The sequence below is a fragment of the Achroia grisella genome, unplaced genomic scaffold (assembly GCF_030625045.1).
Source record: "Achroia grisella isolate CSIRO2021 unplaced genomic scaffold, CSIRO_AGI_Agris_v1 utg900, whole genome shotgun sequence".
Lineage (NCBI taxonomy): Eukaryota > Metazoa > Arthropoda > Insecta > Lepidoptera > Pyralidae > Achroia > Achroia grisella.
In genome coordinates, this window is record NW_026713059.1 from 5,297,500 (window position 1) to 5,318,698 (window position 21,199).

Below are 21,199 nucleotides of genomic sequence, written 5' to 3' on the forward strand. Positions count from 1 at the left end.
ATTATGTTAGATATTTAGGAATGTGTTAGAAATTTCAAGTCAGAGAATGGGACGGAAGGCTGCAATCGAATCGAGCGCTGCCGTAATTTTGACGCGTTCAGAAATCGAATTAAGAACGTTAGAGTGAGAGGTTCTTGGAAGCTCTATACAGTGGAGGTAGTTTTTTGTTATTGTTTGGTAGCGGAGATTTTTTCCGAGGCGTGCAAATGGGAGTAGGCGCGCGAGTGGGCGCGCCGGCACGACAAGCGCGCTCTTCAGTGTTCTGGTTGAGCTTCAAGCGAACGCGTGCGGGCGGAGTGTTATCCGTCTTATAGGTGCTTTTTATCTGGCTAATGAATTAAACATATAGAACAATTACAGGTGCAACGATCTAGAGATCCGTGTAATTTAAACGTGGACAGTAACTGAGTGAACTCTTGGTTGGTGCCGTATGCTCACGTTCCGGGAAGTTCGCAAGCGGACGGTGGCCCGACCATGTTGATATCGGCGGGCAGTGGCCCCACGCCTGAATTCTCCCCTGCCTCGTGCTGCGCACCCTGGAAGATGGAACCGGCCCCCCCTGCGGCCGCAGCCATCGGACAAACACTTAATTTATCACCTAATGGTAAGTACTTACTCATTGTGGTTATAAAATAAATGAATACCTACCCCAAAGTTAATTTTGCAATGATTTTCTACCAAACAAATAATTATTATTATTATTATACCATATAGTGAATTCTTGTTAGATTCCTATAAAGGTACTTAGTATATAGGTACTTAGTTTAGTAACACTGTCTATGTTAGATTATTATCCGCCAACGTTTGCTATAAAATATAGGTATAATTTTTATTTACCTGAAATTAATCATAATTCCTTATCGATATTATTTATAGGTTATATATCTAACGGTTATAATACAGATAGATTAAATACATAGATACTACTAAGTATTGACAAAGGTTGTGCTCTGTGTACACTAGTTATATACATACATATTGTTACGTGCTTTGTTAGATAAATTTAAATAATATTTTCAGCCCTACATAGGGTAGGTTCACTAAACTTAGGTATAAAACGTTGCGAAGTAGTGCCTAAATTTACATACATATTCTAACTTTTACTTTCATGTAAAAAATGGTATTACTTCCCTTATATATAATAATTATAAATACTTCTATTATTATCTGATATTTCATGTATTATATACTTGTACTTACTTAGTTACATTACTTATTCAAAGTGCAGTAATAAAAATATTAAATTATTATATTAAAATACAGTTATTATTATTTAAAGCATCCATATACCTGGGATAATATTATTGATAAATATGAAATGCTGTAAAAATAAATTAGACAATAATATTGATAGAATATAACCTACCTGCCATACATATTCTCATCGTCGTCTTCTACTTCTACCTGAGCCCATTTATCTGAGGTCGGCGTAATATGTTCAGACATATTATCATATAATATTTTTTTAATTGATAATTTGAACACTTTACTTAACTATTTTATACATTATAGCGATTTTATGAACGTATGAACCTTAATGTATTGTATGTTTTATAAAAAAATATATTTATATGTATGTACTAATATTATAGAGGTCAAGTTTGTGAGGTTGTAGGGAGTATTCTCTGTACCTACTATCTCTATCGAGGAAGGCTGTAGGCTATATAACAAAACGCTACGCCCAATAGGAGCGGAACTGCAATGATGAATGTAGCAAAAACGGTGGAAACAGGACGCAGATAAAGTTAAAAATTAGGTATTTACAAGTTTTTGTATCAAAAATTATAGAATGCATTTTCACACGTTTTTCATCCATCCACCTAAGAAAGGTTAAGGTCCGTAAATAATTAAGGATTTTGGGTAAATTAATTGAAATACCCATGCGAAGCCAAAGCCCGATATAAAATATATAATATTCTTGTGTTAATTATGGGAAACGTGAACTTTCTGATATAATATATAATACGTATAAATCTATTTGAAATAGATGTATATGATAATATTATTATATACATCTATTTCAAATATACTTATATCAAATACTTAATGTATTTGTTCTAAATATATATAAAAATAAATAATCGAATGTAACTAATATGTAAGCACATTCAGAAGGGTTGTGTAGGAAACTATTTAGTTAAATAGTTCTTGTTCTGTGAAAGAAAATATTTAAAAAATCATACGGATAAACGATTTGTAATATAATAAATTTCATTATTTATTTATGAGTGATGTGATGTGAAAATTAACTAATTTACATTTTGCTGAAAATGTTCGCGCAATTATTTTAAATTTATATCATACCACTATCCATTACCCATAATTGAATTTCGTAGGCAATTATAATAGAAATAATATCTCAGGATCACTTAGCGACGTCTAGTCCCAAGCTAAACGGAGCTTGTGTTATGGGTACTAGACAATTGATTTAATTTGTTTTGTAAATATATAGGTAAGATATGTACTAGAAAAACCCAGATCGATAAAAACAATCATACTCATTAATACAAGTGTTTGTACCGTGCGATAAATCGAACCTGCGCCTATCAATTATTAGGGTATTTGATAAAAATATAACAATTTCACTATTTTATGTAAGTAAATAGGTTTACCAAGCCGCCCAGCCAGTATAGTGCCTAATAGTACATATAGAAAATTTCATTTCTGAATATACCCACATTTCTGTAGTAAATAACAAAACATATTACGAGAAGGTACTATCTGGGAAGTTAATTTTTGGATAGATATTGATTTTAATGAAGTTATAATTTGCAATGATAATTGTATAGCATTACATGTTCTAAAAATAATAGGCATGCAAGTTTATATGCCATAAGATAATAAGTAATGTGATAGGGAAGAAAGGTTCTCGAATAGAGATCCCTCCTCTCGAACACAGAACGGGCTGACGACCTCAAAAATGTATGTATGGTGTTAATAGGTCAGGCCTATACTTGAAAATGTAAAATGAGCGATTTATATTGGAGTGGAGTACCTATGGAGCAATGGATAGATTCTAGTGAATATTTTTACAATATAACAGAAAATTCTTTAGAAGACAAGGGGATATGTGGAATTCTTACCCATTAAAAATCCACGCGGTGTACCTACTAGCTCTATTGCCGGAGTCGCGAGGTCACGTTAGCATTTTACCGCAACTCCGGCGGCGTTGACTCGTCCTGTAGATGACGGTGATAGGGCAGGCCCCATCTCGTTGTTAGGGCAACCTATTATGTGTAACGGAAGTTATATGGTACTGTTTATGTAGTTAACGGTTGCAGTACAATCACGTGGACTTTTTTTTCACAAGCTTTGCCTTGGTTTACATTAAAAAAATCAAAAGTACCCTAAATATGTTAACGAACATAATAGTAAAAAGAGAAAATAATGCTACTTATGTAAGCCATATAAAGTTACTTCGCGCGTGTATCGAGACTATAAAATTGTATTGTGTTTAATTGATAATTTATGTTATTTTGGATCGAACGCAGTTGAATGAAACAGTCGACCTATTGTCATTTGTTTTTGCACTTGTTTGGCCCATTATGGTATAATATGATACGTACGTTTATGGAGTGGAACTTGTATCACTATTATAGTCAAGTACTAGATGAGTAAAGGTAGCATTCCGAACATTATGCGACAGTTTCGTGACACCGTCGTGCGTGTTGTTGTTACAACGAAGTCGAGCAAGTACCAGTATTTACACGAGTATGACTATGCAAGTGTCGGAAAGTTATAACGCGTATTTTTTAAGTCTATGGTAACCCTCAGGCAATGGCATTATAAAGTTATAAAGTCTATCTAGGTATATATAATATGCATGATAAATTTATATGGTTATATGGACAATTAGACAACTAACACATTCGACTGTTTTTTTTTTCCCGTAAAAATAGCCTATATAAAAATAGACGTAAAGATGTGTCTTCACGTTTTATTAAAAAAATCAATTTAGCGATTTAATCATGAAAAGCTTACATACAAAGAGTCTTATACTTATTTACAAAATTATTTAAAAATTGTCTATTCTAGTATAATTATTATAAGGAAGAACTAAGAAATTTCAAGCTCTTATGAAAAGCTAGAAATTTAGTATTTTTAGTGCGCCACTCAATGTCGTACAATTGATAACTATCTGTTTTAAAAATAGTAAGGACCCACTAAGGAGCTATCATTTGTCATAGCTGGTTCGGCAAACAGCTGCCTGAATGAGTGAGCGAAAAGAGCGGGTATCACGCGACATTGTCAGCATTGTATTGCCGATCGAACTAATTAATCGGTAGATCGGCCTATAGATTGTTCGGTAGCGTTTCCGGCAATGGTTGCTCAATATTCACCAGACAATTTAATGATAAAGCATTTGAAACGTTTTGATTAAAGATATTAAACAATTGGACAGAAAGAATTAGATTATTGTCGACTAGTCCAGTTAGAGAGTTTAGTAGTGGTAAAACTGTGAAAGAGATGCATGATTTATATGCTATTTTTACTTAAACTACTCTAGTGAGTTAAAAGTAAAATACTCTTATTTACTTTATAGAAATCGCATCTAGTTTTTGAATAAATTGACTTTTGCATCGAATCTTTATTCCTTTTGATTGAATATTCTATACCACAGAAAAAGTATTTATGTAGTATCTTATCTTATATAGTATCTTAGGTATTCTATGCTTGTATTAAAATTATATAGCAGATTTCTAACGTTTAATTGTATTTGTAACAAAATCACCTATAAACAGCCTTATTGTGTATGTATTGAACACAAGTAGTGCTGCGATATACACATAGTTCTTAACGCAAAATTACTGTATTCATCAGTTGCGTACTTATTTTGAATTGCTGACAATTTTAGAAGATAAATATTTTAGACGACACATACTCGTAATACGTAGCAGTTATTGCAAATGTCATTTCATCAACAAATGCAGTTGCGTACGTTGCGTCGTTGCATCACTGTCATTGAAACGGCATTGCCTCCTAGAAATAGAAGAGAAATAGTTACTAATTATGTATGAACCGGCTGACGAATATATACTAAATATATAAGATTGTTTGTATACTACGGTGCTAATCTCAGGAACTACTAGTTCGAATTATAAAATACTTTTTAAGTATTGCATAGCCCATTTATCATGGAAGGCTAGGTTTAATAAAATTGTGTTATGGTCAAAGGGGTGGAGAATCAATGAATGAAAAAAGAGGAAAAAGTAATAACTTTTCCCATTTTTATAACTTTTTACTGACTAAGTTGTGCGGGTCAGCAGAATCAGTTATATCTGGTTTTCAAATTCTTCAGTTGTGGGAGATACCATGTAATTTTACTGTATTATATTATACATTCTTTGGAATCCACTAACAAAATATTTACTCTTTACCTAACTTGACTTAGATAATACGTCTGCAAAAAGTCCTAAAAAGAATGTATAAAATTATCGAAATAGTAGTAATGTTTACATTAAAATTTATCAATTAAATATCTACTGAGGTAAACTTTCTACAATGTCAAATGTTTTTCACAAATTTCTCCCGCAAAACTGTCTGCCTAACTAGCTTGGTTCGAATTTTAAAGTACTGGTATAACAGAATATTACAGGCCGCGGCGGAGGTTTAGTCCCCAGGAATAGCATATGAAGCGCCATGGGTATCACATTACAAGTTGTGAGGAACATAAACTTGAGGTATTCCATGCTTTTTTATTGCATTAAATGTATTTATATATATAATATAATTCCAAAGTACAATACAAAAATACATTGTAAATACAGTTAAACACCTAAATGAAGTGGATGGTTATTAAATATGAACTAAAATTCTAATTTATAGTTTTAAATATTTTAAACAAGCTGGTACAAATATATATGTGCCTTCTTTTTGGTTATGTTTTGTATTTTTATTGTATTATACTAATGTAATAATTGCGATAAATATTTAATACCTAGACTGACGATAATTTATTATGCCACTTACATATGTATTTGTACTGCAAAAGAATTATGAGAATAATATAAGTCTGTCCTCTGACTCACAAACGTTCATTGAGCGCTTAAAGTATAACTTATGTGTTTCGCGTCAACGTTTATATTGAAGTAGGTTTGATCAGGTGTGCTAATAAATCTAATTAACATTTAAATGGTGATCACGCATAATAATCAGCTGGCTTTGTAAACTGAGACGATGCTCCTTAATTAGTAGATAATAGCAACAATGTATTAATGAGCCGTAAAGTCGGCTAAAACATTCATACACAGTGTTAATGAATAAACTAAGACGCACTTGTTCACACTCAATGGGAGTCATGTGACGCAAGCGTTGAATACCAATGCGCAGCAGCGGGAGAATGAAAATAGCATACCTCCATTTCATTATTCCACTTTTTTGTGTTTTACCGAACTCTATACAATAATAGATACAAACAGACCGACAAACTTGTTCTAAGCTGAGTAACAGGATGTCTTTTTATACGTCTATTACACCCAAATTACTTTCATTATTGTCATGGTAAATTCTGGAAGTATTTTTTTTTTATTAAATATCTAAAGTAATAATTAGATATTTCAAACTTAACTTATATTGTTCTTAAATTAGTTAAATTAACAAAAATTTGGTATAAGGGGATAATATGATTACGAGAATAAAATCTTAAGTTTTTAATCTTTTGCGCTTATTTATTAATGGTCTCTTTTTTATGCAAGGGAAATGTCTCACAAATAAGCAAGGACCCACCTGGCTTGCCATTCGGTGGGTTGTTAGGTTGGTTGGAAACTATATACTTTATCCTGAGCACTCTCATGCGTTGGCATCCACAGGCCTAAGATGGTGTGCCACTGTATCCTGAGTTTCACTGCTCATATCTCACACTAAAACTGTAGCATACAAAGAGACTGTTTTGCGGCTGGCTGAAATAGATGAGCTAAGGCTACACAAGAGGTGGACAACTCGATAATTAGTTGCAACATATTGTTTTATACTCTATCATCACACGCTATACCTGTTAGATGGAATTAAGCTACTGTCGACGCTGTTTTGCTATTATGTTTAGAATTTTTTTACTACAATATTTAATAAATTAATTTGACTCTTGTTCATATAATTATTTTTTAAGTAACAATTTGACAGGCTCGAGAACCACAAACTGACATGTTCATTCGTGTGTGTGTCAATTTGAATGACCATTTAACTGCAACGATTTTTGCGCCATAAGTCGGTTGAGTTTTTTAAATTACGTTTGACAGAAGACTAACACATGTAAACTAGAATCAGATATGATAATGTAACAACATGACTTCATTACCACTTGATAGTACAAAAACAGGACGATGCGGTAGGTAAGATTTACTTGATTTCTTTTTTGAATGGAAGCTTACTTCCTCTATACTTTGAGGAGTCGGGTGCATATATTAAATCTTGCTAATTGTTTCATTGAATATGCAAAGAGTACGTAACTAGTTGAACAGGATATCAAAAAAACGCAATCGCGGTAAAATTTGCCATATATATGAGTATGGTGCCATCCCTCGTTACTGCCGGAAATTAAATTGGGAAAATCTAGAACCAATCGGATTTTATTACCTAATATTTTTCCACTAATAAAATTGATTCGTATGACCTCACAATTTAGTTTAATTTCATGCATCCAATTGACTTTGGTCGGAATGAGTGCCAATTAAATTGTATGATAAATAAATAACCTCTGAGACTACCATTCTTATTTTTTATAAAAAAATACTAAACGAATTTAGAAATTAACCTTTTTTATTTATAATGCTATACGTATTTAATGAATAGAAAACCGTCTTTAATGTCCAAATAAACTGCAAAGGAATTGAACAGCAAAAACTGATTCTCTGTTGCTTGTGTCTTCTGTATAAAAAAATAATCAGGTTAAGTTTTTCGTTTAATAGTTTTAGTTGTAGTTGCAAAGAAATAATTGTTCAGGCTTTTGCTTAGATTCGTGCTTACAGTGCTTAGTCTTGTCAACGAAATGGGCAACTCTTTTCAACTAACACAAAAAAGGAAAACGTTTTTTATTTAATTGGATTGTACTTTTTGTGCCTACGTTACGTGATATCTTGACTAATTGTGTGTAATATTAATTCTTTTTTTCTAAGTGAAAGACACAGATCTTGGTCTCTTATGTTTAGCAAATTGAAATGTAAGTATCTCTCTTATATTGATTTAATTATAACAACTGAGAGATTACTCATATAGACGAGTGAAACATTTTTTTTAAAATTACAAAACATGACATTTAAACTGAAATTGTGAAACCCTGAAACTATAAATTTGAATACAGAATCTTAGCAATATAATTACATAAAGTAGCCGGTGATTTTGCTTATTTATTACAATAAATGTTGATTGTATTATCCACACGACCCGATATTATTTTTGAATTTTGTGTGTACAATATTTATATTTTGTCACATCTATTAGTTGTCCATGTGTATGTTTAGTACCGTCTATAAGGTCAGTATAAAATGAAGAATAAAATAAAGCAGCAGGAATAAAAGGCTTTTTCTGTGTATTTGTGTAGATCGTAGTTTGATTTTACTCCGTATTTTTTCATTTAAAGAACAGTTTTATCGAGAATGTTTTTCAGTAGGTACCTACGTTATATCGGTTTCAGTAAATGATTTGAAGTTAATAATATTTTTTTTAGCCTTTGTTATTATACTTTAGTATTTATTTGTTTATATTCAAAGCCACCACTTCAAATCGAGTACAATGAAAACTTGTAATAAAAAATGATGATGATGTAGTAAGATTAAAAAGAAATAATAAATAAATAAATAGCTCATTTAAATAAGCGTACATATATAAAATATCGATTATTCAAAACCTTGTCGTTTTGTCAACCGGTTGAAAAGTAATAACTGTCTACTGCATAATATTAATATTTTCAAATATTTTATATGCAACTAAATGCATGAGTAAAGTAAATTAATAAAAAACATTTCAGTTAATACTTTTTAATACAGATTAAATAAATCTATATGTATTTGCAACTATACTACATTTACGTATAACTATTACAATTATATCATTACCGATAATATTTGTTTTAATGTTTCTACGACTATTGAACTTTCAGTATTAACAAACAAAAACAAAAATATAATGTATTCAGATAAAAACTTACATGCAAAATATTTTAGGTGTATTATCCAATTATTAATATACTTAAATTGATTCTAAAAATGACAAGCTTAATACTTATGGTATTCCAAATATAGAAAAATTGTCATGAACGAATACGGGCACTAATAACACAATTAATCAATTATATTATTCTTATCTTTTCTTGGCAGTACATCTGTACTAAACCTCTGAAAATAGCAAGAAAATAAATTAATTATATTGATATATTCATGTAAGTATCAAGTTATGTCTGCTATACATCATATCAAAATGAGTTTGCCATATGGTTTTATAATGTAACTATTATAATTGTTTCAGTAAAAGTATTACCTATTGAATACTTGTTATATTTTAGCCATTAATCATATTCTAAATCACCTTTCAGTAATAATTTCCCGGTTGTACATAAAAGATGCGGGTTCAAACCTTGTCCTCCGATATCCTTTCCTATCTTTATCCTTATGATACTGATGATACGTCATCAGTTCAGGATAATCATAGTTCTTGGAATATTTTTTTTATTATTCTTCCAATGAAGGAATAAAAATAATAATATTTTTATACAGTTATTGAGTGTTTACATAAAAATATTTATGAATTAATATACTATCCAATGTATTATATTATTATTATTCCTGTTGGAGCACGTTTCTTCTTAAAGTCCATTATTGTGCACCATGCACGAACACGTTTCACCAGCAATACATTATGTATATTATTGGTGATAGCTTTATTTCCACGGAATAATACCAATAATATGTATATGAATAAAAACTAAGAATGAGAAGAAAATTTAATAATCTTGACAATATGAAAAAAGTATTTTCATAATTAAATAGAAAGATTATTATACATACATACATATAAAAATTATATGGTACTAACCATGATAGTATACGCAAACTTTTATCGCTTATTTTGTCCACTTTCAGATTACATATTTGTTGGCATAAAGATAATCTGTGCCCATTCGAAAAGGTAACAGAAGAACAGAGAGACAGACTTAAGTGCTAATAATGTTAGTATAGACTCTGGATTAAAGTCGATATGAAATCATAAGTACCGATGTTTTAGCCAGAAGTGATTGGAATAATTTAGACGGACTATAATGTAATTTGGCAGTGTTGAAAAAAGTGACTTTTTAGTTTTTTCCTTACCATTAAAATAACACTTGTCCAAATACGATTATTTGGAACAAAAAATATAGATTTAATTAACATTTTTAATTTACGTAAAATAAATCTATAGGTGGCAGTATCTTAGGACCGCTGCTTCGATGAGGCGTGTTGGAAGATATTGATGTGCTATAGTTTATTTGATATTAGTGAATATATTAACGTTTGGAGTAAGTTTGCAATTCTATCAGTAACTTAATTGACATAACATTAAATTTATTAGATGTGAGTATGATGATAGATGCTATGGTTTTGGAGGTATGCAAAATTAAGCAAGTCTCGCTGTATTGGATTATTTGCCCTTTCATAACACACTTTCTCATCTTATCCATACATATGTATAATAGGATATATAGATGTAATTATAGAGAGAAAATTATTGTAGTAGGGTATGATTCACTTAAAATTTTTGTTTACTATGTTATCAAACAAAAAAATAAACTATTTATTGTTTTCCAAATACCATGACGCAGGAAAGAAGTCGCAGGCTTAGTTAGATAGAAATAATCTATGGGACCTTTACTTTATATGGACTTCCATAAAACAGAAACACCAAGCTGTATCTGGGTACTAAATATTTCTATATAAACGATTATATTATTGAACTGACTCTACCCTCTATATTTAAGCAGCTGTTTTCACGCGATGCAGTAATGAAACTAACAAGAAAACATGAGATATAATATTAAATAATAAAAATTATCAGTATACTATATAGTATAGTCGCTTACTTACATAAATACCTAATACATCGTTTTTGCAATAAAAAAATATTTAGCAAACTTTATTAATACGGTAGTTTTAAAACACTAGTGAATTACTATATAGGTTCAAAATATTGGGTTGTAAAATAAGTTCGTTCGGTTTTTTTCGAAGATATTTATTTCAACAAAACAGTAATTATAACAATATATTAATCAATTATGTATTCCCCGTTACTATTTACAACTTCATCCCACCTCTCGACCAATTTATTAAACCCGTTTCGCCAAAAATCTCCCGCTCTGGTGTCAATGAAGTGGTTGAGCTAGTTGTTGAGGTCCTCGTCATTGTCGAAGGTAACACCCCTCATTTGGTTTGACATGGAGCGGAAAAGATGGTAATCAGATGGCGCGTACGGAGAGTACGGCGGGTACTGAAGAACCTCCCATTCGAGCTCATGGATGGCTGCTTTGTGGATGGCTGCTTTGACGATTTGCGCAACATGGGGTATTCACGCGGTGTAGTTGAGCAATATAGAACTCCTTGTTGACCGTGGCATTCTTTTTCAGCAATTCCAAGTGCACCATGCCTTCCCAGTCCCACCAAACGCAGATCATGGTCTTTTTTGGTTGGAGATCCTGTTTGACTCTCGGCTTCGGCATATGTCCTAGAGCCACCTACTCCTTTCTTTGCTTCATATTCACATAGAGGCACCATTTCTCATCACCCATGACAATTCGGTACAAAAAACGCTGTCGGTGACCGCGAGTAGCTCGATGGCGGGCCAGATGTTGAGCAGCAATTTGAAGGCGATTTTCTTTATTGAAGTCGGTAAGCTCGTGAGGCACCCAAGCTCCAGGTTTTTGCCCAAGCCCAGTGATTGAAAGTGACGGGAGATAATTATAGCACTGGAGTCTATTTTTTCGGCCAATTCACGCGTTGATGGCGACCATCTTCCTTCAAATGTGCTCGCAAATGTTCTTCGTCAAATTCTGTAGGTCGGCCGCAGCGTCATCCAGCTCAAAGTCGCCGTTTTTAAACTTGAAAACCATTTTTGTGCTGTGCGCTCGCCTATAACACCTTCACCATACACGTTGCATATACCCCGAGCGGCTTCAGCTGCTTTTTGACCTTGATGAAAAGCAAAGAAAAGCAGGTGTAAAAAATGCAGATGTTTGCCTTTGGGTAGTTCATTTCTGAGACATAAAAATAATAAAAAAAATATTATCAAAAAAACTAAAAATACAGGTTTGTAGAGCAAATACAGCAGTATCAAATGAGTATATACAATTTATATGCACATGTACAAATCGTTGTAAATCAATGAATATATAAAACCGAACGAACATAATAATATGGTACAACCTCAATTTTCAAATGACAACATTTTATTCTGTTGTCTAATGCTTTGTATGTTTTTATGAAACAGAAAATTAAGAATTATTCTTATTTTTCTGTTCCATAAAAACATACCATATTCAACAATATTGACTTTGCGCTTTTTATAATTATTTTGTGAGTTTGCGTCTACTAAAGGATGACGTCTGCCTTTCTTTTCATCCAATTACATTTTGGTACTAAAATATTTCCTCTCAATATTTCTTGATGACATTTATGAGTGCGTTAACTGCATGTATCTTTTGCTTTATAGCAAATACCGACAGTTTGAACTCATAGATCAGGTTTTTCTATTCGGTTCGAAGTAATTATTAGTACGTTTACAATTTTTACGTTACCGTGGGAAGTACTATTTCTTTGAGCTGTATTTAATTTATAATTATATTACAAATTAGAAAGTGTATCTGTCTGTCTATTTTTTATTTTTACGCGATTAAAAGGTTGAACAAATTTTAATCATTTCGATGTAAAGTTATAATGTATCCTGAGAAGATACATAGGCTATATTCTGTCTAAAAAAGTCTTACAACAGCTACTATTTATTAAGATATTATAAATGCGAAACTTCAGTTCCTCAGTTTGTTTGTTACCTTTTAACGATAAAATGCCTAAACGAATCTTAATTAAATTTAACTTGAAAGTGGTTAGTAAGTAGTTTGGAAGGATGTGAGATGTAATGTAATTTTTTTTATCTAAAAAAAGAGTTGAAGTTGCTGTCCATCAGATAGTAGACATATGCAGACCCAATACTTTATAATTTTTAAATTTTACGAAGTAATAGAACAACCAATAAATTCCTTGAGATACAATCAATCTTCATATCATAATTTCATTAGCCGTTCAGGCGTTTAGTGAGGAAAAGGTAAAAAAGAGTCGGATACACAGAGATAAATACACTTTCGTATTTATACTTGTATGGATCCAATGTTAATGACATTCACTGGTAAAACAGAATAGCACAGAAGAATGAAAGAATGACGATGAAATAAAGCATGTGAATTCAGGAGCAATTATTTACTAATACTAAACTAATATGGTTTCTAGGGATGTCACGTAATGATCTATCTATTCTCCATTACTAAAAATACACTACAACTCCGCTTAACGAGCAAATGTAATAATTATTTGATGTTGCATTGTGATATTACTCGTACCTATTTAAAGATTTGCAAATTTTTATTGCAAATTAAACTTTGATATGATAATTTCACGAACAATTTAACTTGAAATTACGAAAGTCTTCATTATAATACAAACACAAATAAGTACAGTGGTTATCCTTCCTGATATCTTTAATTTATGCGTATTTTGAAAACATTTCGCGAGTACTGTTGTTGTAGCTTCATGCAATCATAAAAGGGTACGGTGAGTACACTTTCGATCTCGTATTGAAATGCATACGAAAGACGGTAATTTTCCGCCGAGTGGTAATATTAATAGCAGCGAGAATCGCGGCCTGAACAATATTTTTTGCATAAAACGGTTTCACATTCGGACGAACCCAACGTTATGAGCTCCCTTCGTATCACTTTGCATGTTTAAATGGTGCCCGCGCAGGTGTACAAATATAATTCCTCCATATTTATTTTACAATCTAAACCTACAATAGGAAATAATAATACTTATTACATTAAAATATATTGTAATTGTTTGAAAACAGTATATATTCAATATAAAGAACATATCACCTGTTAATTCGTTTGCTTTTTACTGAAATAAAACAGATAAAGGCGGGCTATACGCCTTTATCTGTTCCCGTCTTTTTTGTAGTTATTTTTGATTATTATTTTATTTTTGTTATTATTATTAATTGTATCATAATGTTTATCATAAACATTGCATATTGTAACTTTAAGAACAAGCAGCTATGCTTTTACAATATCATCTTATTTTCCATATTGGTATACGTTAATGGAGTAAGTAAAAGTAAGTACTAAAAGTAACATACATTTACTAGGTAATGAAACAATCTATGTTACCAATTCATATTAATAATAATAATAAAATGTTAACAAACCGTCAAAAATGAAGTCATAAAGCTTAAAAACTGTTGGTCAATAAATAAAAGAGACGACGATGCGCCGGAGTCAACGCCAGTCAATACATTCTAATCAGTGATTTATTGCCACTAATCCTCAGCTCAGCACAAATAAGCTATCTTGTCGACTTAATGTTGTATCAGCTCAGGCGTGAAACTCCCGCGCACCACTAAGTGGTCCTTCCAGTTTCCACTTGAAATATTTTAATAAGCCTTCACTGCTCACGCACCCAAATAAAAACACACATACGCACTTGCCAACACGAATATTCTCTTATAAACTTTGACTCGTTCGACTCCAATTTATTTATAATAGTAGCGACACTAAGAATCTACATTTTCGCTCTAAACGGTGTTAATTTATTGACCGTGGGCAGATAATATCACTTTTTTCCTCCCATTATTAAAGCGATTACACAAGAATTATACGTCGAAATCCAGTCCCGACTGTTCGATCAAATTGATATTGATACACTGTTATATATCTTATGTTACTTATAATAAGATACTAATTTGTTTGGGCTGCTTTTATTAGTGGTTAATACTTTCGTTGACGAAATCGCCTTATTGACTCGCTAATAAAAAGTGTAAAGTATGGACAAGTTATGCCACTTGCATTAATTTCGATGCTTAACCTGATAAACAAATTATGGTATATTAAGTTAATAGCTTAATTTATAATTGAATGTATCACGACGCATTTTTATGAAGTCATTGTTATGATCGCTACTTAGCATATCTGGTTGCTAAAGACAAATTAGCTACGATATATAAATAATGAGCTTCCAAATTTTTATTAGGTGTATACAGGTTAGCACTTTATATGCGTTTTTAAATCATCAGACCACATCCAGTTTTACGTGTTTAAAAATTTACTTTGCGATCGAACACCTTTCCTATGGGTAAAGCCGATACATAATATATTCTAGCATTTTGTATTCTGTTTCACGATATAAAATGTGAAAACAGAATATAGGCTATCATTACCGATTGTAGGAAAATAATGTAAAAACCGTTGTTTTATTTCTGTGTACAATTCATCTGTTATCATTGTGTTGGTGAGCTGTGTACCTTTGTGTAGGTATCTATTATAATGACACATGTATGTAATGAGTGAGCACAGATTGAACATTCTGTAATAAGAGGAAATCACACAGAATGTTTCGCTTGCGGCACTCTCATTATGAAAATAAAGTAAAAACTTAATGCTATTTCAACGAGGATAGTCGCGTTAATCTGTTGGTCTTTTGATGACTTTATTTACTCTCTTTATGATTAAAGTTTCATTAGATGTCGATCAACTTTATATTGAGTTAACAATTTTGTATTGATATCGAACAAGAGTATTTTGTTTCATCAAAAATAACAACGTATAATCAACTTTATGATATTTATATGTTTTAAAATAAATAATAGTAACTGAATTTCTGGGTAATAATGCAGAAGCGACATTTAGTACGAAATACTACTTACTACTACTGAGTAATATGAGTAGCGTCGTTCAAGTTACATACTTACTAGAATCTATAACTGGTTGTATAATGCTCAGCTTATAAATATTGTATCCCAGCTTAAATAATTACCAAGATCGACTTTGTACAAAGTTGACTACTGTTATACATGTACATCTATCTCAGCTAAGAAATTTGTTTCATGGGCTGTGGTTTGGTTTGAAGGGTGAGATGCCAGCCAAATTATACAGAATTATGGCTTGACACCTTAGCCATCAGTAACGGCAACTCATGTGGGCATCGCATAACGACGTGCTATTTATGTGTAGGTATTAGCAACGATTGCCATTTTCCAACGGGTGGACCGTCAGTATATTTACCATTACAGAGATGACGGTCTCGATTCACCAACTATTTAACACACCGCCTTACTTCTGATGGTTGGTGGTTTGATGCCAGATACTGTACAAACATTTGTATTCAAGAGTACAATTGTTTGTGTGTTTTATATATATATATATTATGCATGTATTTACAAAGAATGTATGTACTTATATAAGTTATCTACTATCCATAATACAAACTCTGCTTATATAGCCTTGGGACTAGATGAGGCTGTGTGAATTGTCTAGGGTTATTATAATTATTAAAAAAAATACTTCTAACAGTTTTGTAATGTTTTCAGTGCCGGTGTCCCCATCGTCGTCTGGGGGTGGCGGCGCGGGCGCGGGTGGCGGTACTCCCCTGTACCCAGGTGCGACGGCACATCCTTTATCATCTCTGTTGTCACAGCAGAGGTTGTTGGAACTGTCAAGATTCGGCCTCAGACACTATGATATCGCTCATCATGTGCTGTCCCAGCAAGGTGCTGTTACCAAACTTCTTGGTAAGAATTTTTCTCGCATTACTTATCTTTTATTTCGGGAATCGTGCAGTTTTTTTCCTCTTATCGTACTAGTTTATTAATTTGTGTAAAAAATAGTAGCGAAACCGATTTTGTATATTTTGATTTATTTCTTATAAACATAAAAGAGGAAATATTCTAAATAGGTATAGAACAACCAAATGCAGGGCCAAATAAAAATTAGGGTATAATGAATGAATTTCATCTTCTGTGATGATGATGAAGAAGGTTTCATCAAAATATTGACCATGTTTTGATGAAACCCATCTACTATTCATTATATTTTAAAAAGATTTTATACATAATAAAATAAAGTAAAAATGATTGTGAATCCGATTTTCTTTAATAAAATATACACCACGCTAAACTTAGGACAAGGATTGTATGGAAAATGAACTTTAGTGTAATTGGTAACTATTTTGTTCCACTGCAATTAGCACATGTATTATTTAAAGAGAACTCGCTCGGCGGGTAGTCTTTGGTGTTCTATAGATTTATACAACAGTTCTATGTAGTGAGTGTACAGCCTAGCGGTCCGCCATTACCTTCAACTAAGTTATTTGCGATAATTACTTCGTTACTGGCTTTGAATGTTCAATAGATCTACAGCTATGTAGGCTTTGCGTAATTAACCTAAAATGATGACTTATTTTTTTAGGTAGCGAGTTGTATTATTTAATAAGCTTTTACATATGAATAAAAATGTAACACATTATTAGTAACTAGTGACTTCTAAATGGCCACTTTGATAGAGTTTGTTTTATTAAAGCCGCGATGATGACAGGATACTGGCCAGCGAAAGAATAAATTAAACGAGATAAATAGAGATTCTGGGCACTCAGACTTGTTTTACGCAAAAAGTAGATAGGTACCGCTCGATTATCAGACAAATAAATTATATTAAAACATTCATTGACAACTCGGCAATTTGTCGAAAGCGACGCGGCCACGGTCGATACTTAACTCGGCGCTAATAACATGGTTAGTGCAAAAATCTCAATCGTTATTAATCAATGATAAGGCATCAGCGGAGCTCGCCGCGACGAAAGCTGCTATTGACGAAAGCTTAGATCCTAATCGATTCATAAAACTTGCAGCGTGTTAATTATAAGCCACTGTAATGCGGATGAACGCGTCGCCGCAAGCGTCGCAGACCAACAGAATGCTCTCCCAGTGAGATGCTGATGTGAAATGATAGCATCGGTGATTTTTCATAACCACAACCCTTTATTTCACTGTTACCTTTGCGATTAGCTACTGCTGATAAGTTAAGCGTTTGTATCGATTCTTAATAACAAATAGAATTAGTAGACACCAGAAATTTATATTTGATTTGAGTGTGTCTATAACGACAAACAATTATTGTGTAACTGTGTAATAATATCACAGTTGGTTTTAACCGAAGCGTGAGTTCACTGCGACATTGATGTGGACACTTGCCCGGAGGTATTCAGTTGATTTGAAGCATTACTGAGTCGGTGTGTTATTAGGACACATGCTTACTTTGTATTTGCTCAGGAGTCGTGAAGGCAGTATTTCAAAAGCACCGATGCGTTTATTGGTAGGTCTATATAATTTCACGCCGTTTGAACATGAATTTTATTAAAGAAGTTTTAAGTTTAAAGTCAAGATATTGATGTTATATGCGTTTAGTATTTTTTGATATTTCATTTTGTTTTTTATGTTGCTAGTATTTTTTATGTCGTGATATGAAGATATTTGACCTTGTTGAAGCAATTCGTGCGTCATTAATATTTAGGTTGAAAGGTAAGAAAATTGTTGGAAGGTTAAAGTAATTTATGACTTTTGCATAATTTCATTTAACTCCAAGAAACTAGATAATCTTTCATGAAAACATATTGTAACATACATGTTTCCTATTATACACAATAGTATATATTGTTCCATGGCAATAAAAAAGGCAAGCAAGCTAGCGTTATTAATACATTTTTATGTGTTAATATTATTTTAAAGCCTTTGTTGCTGAAATTTTACATACCAACTTGTATATTAGTTGTGATGATGTAATAATGAATACATTGCATTTTTTCATATAGATTACATTAGTGTCTATTGATAGCATAGCTTTTCATAATAAAATAGGTACATCAAAGAGTCGATACAGCAAGCAAACAGTTGTTAATACATACATTTAATATAAAGTGTCAATCAATTTTCGCCCGTAGTGATTTCGTAACGTCACGTGCAAGTTCCCACGGAAGCCTGGCTACGTTCCGCCCAGGGCTGTCATGTTCCAACGCTTACGTGTTTAACATAGGTACACAGCCTTAGCTTAAATGTTATTATCTAGCCTAAACAATTTCCAACCTGATGGCATGGAAATGGGCACGCATAAATAACCTGCCATGGTCAAGTAGGAGAACGTACTAAATTGCGGGTTACACAGTAAACTGATGGATAAATTGCTTTATGACTTTTCTTGTCTCAAGCTATACGATATAAGCTGCTATATAAGAATAGTTTTATATTATTATCCAGTTATTGCTAATTTGTAATAAGGGCGGAAACAATTGTTGTTATTTTGTAAACAACAATTTACAAACGATTGCAAACATAGAACGTAGACTTACAAAATAATATTGTTGCATAAAAATATGGCTTTACCTTGTCTTTTATACTCTTTGCTATTTATTAACTTGTTAAGTTTTGTAGCATTCTTTTTGTACTAGGCTAGCAAATGATTCACAAATAATTCCTGGCCCACAAAGCAACCGAAATCACAGAGTGAGTAATTTTATATTAAACCGGTCATTTTATTTTGATATTACCTAAATTTGGTAGGAGGGTAATGATACCTACTCAAGATGATTGTCCGCGGATCGCCGCTGCCAGTAATGAAGCCGTATTTAGGCTTTGGTCCTATAATCAAAATTGAATTACCAGGGTTGACATTCTTACTGCACGAACGTCGCTTTTTCTTTTTCTGCTCCAATTCACGTACGTTAATTTGAATTTTTAATGATTCTAACTATCGATGGAATGTTATTTTTAGATTAGATTGTTCTACAGATCTATCAATTACGGCATGTAATGATACGGTGGGTGACATTATTATTCCTTTAACATAAGCGCGTGGAATAGGTTCCGTAATAATAATATCATTTACACTAGGTAACACATAATAATCTACTAAGGCCACACAAGAGTAAATGGTATAATAGACTATAAATTAATAGAGTTACCCAATAATATTATATTAGTTCGTCTTTAGTCTAGTTCAGATATATAAATGGAGAAATTGGCTGTTTGACTATAGACAGTAGTGATTGCTGGATTGGATGATTGTCCCTTGAAATGCATTAAGGAATTTCTTTCGTTTTCTCTACTTTAGAAGAGTGAGGTTTCAGATGGTCGAAAAAGCGGCTAGAATCCTCTTTTTCGATTACTTCGATTGATTTCAAGGGACAATATCACCCAATCCAGCAGTCACTACTGTCTAGTCATTTATTGCTTTTTTTGTAATTGCGATGACAAACTCACGGTTTACCTGAGGTAAGGTAGCGGTAACCGTCGCCTATGTAGCTGAATAACCTACGGATATCACGTTATCATGTGACACTTGTCATATCACTCAAGCGTTGCCATTCCAGAGGACCGAGATGTCAATCTTCATATTCTGTAATTACACAACGTAATCAGATTTTACAACCGAAATCAGATTTCACAACGTAATCAGATTTTACAACTGAAATTCTATTACTATTATATGGATTATGAAAATTTTCTAATATAGTACACAACAGTAGTGCACGCATACATTACATGCACATGTACTACTTTAATAATAGCTTAATTAAAGATATAGTGAAGTGAATTTCGGCTAAACAATGATTTTTCTTCTTACAATTTAATAAATATTATATCCACATTTTTTTGTAGACTTAATCATTTGTAGAGCTTTCTTTATATAATGACGGCAACAAAGAAATATGTTCTGACTGATATAAACGGCAGGTATACCCTGTACTACTTTTAATTTATTTGTTTTAATATAAATATATTTATAATAATGTTTAACATGAAACATTGAAGCATTCTACATGAGTCACACTAGCGATGGCAGGGTTGCTTTAGGAGTTTACGTAAAAGGCTAACAAAATTTCTTTTAAGGAAGTAACCGCGAACTGGCTTGTTCAAAATCTATCAATCACTAAATCAGGCGTCGTTAACGCACGCGTTGCATTAAGTTCAATAAATCAGGGGTATCCAGGCCCAAGCCACTTCGCCGCCAAAGATTTTGATCTATTAGGTGCGTGACGAAGCAGTATGTTCCTGAACGGTTAGCGCCAGCTAATATAAAGGGCCACTTTTAATACAAATTTAATTAACTGAATCCAAACCATTCTGTGCCATTTACAAAGATCTTGTC

The 21,199-nt window shown here is 32.4% G+C and overlaps 1 protein-coding gene across 2 annotated transcripts in view; it reads left to right on the top strand.

The window, feature by feature from the left end:
- The first annotated feature begins 212 nt into the window (after positions 1 to 212).
- Positions 213 to 21,199, top strand: part of LOC131853182 (paired box protein Pax-3-B-like) — a 42,822-nt gene continuing 21,835 nt past the window's right edge. For both annotated transcript variants that reach the window (XM_059204010.1, XM_059204011.1), the window contains exons 1-2: positions 213 to 604; positions 16,591 to 16,791. In XM_059204010.1, coding sequence (XP_059059993.1) covers positions 475 to 604; positions 16,591 to 16,791 — 331 coding nt within the window. In that variant the 5' untranslated portion in view covers positions 213 to 474. The remainder of the gene's footprint in view (positions 605 to 16,590; positions 16,792 to 21,199) is intronic.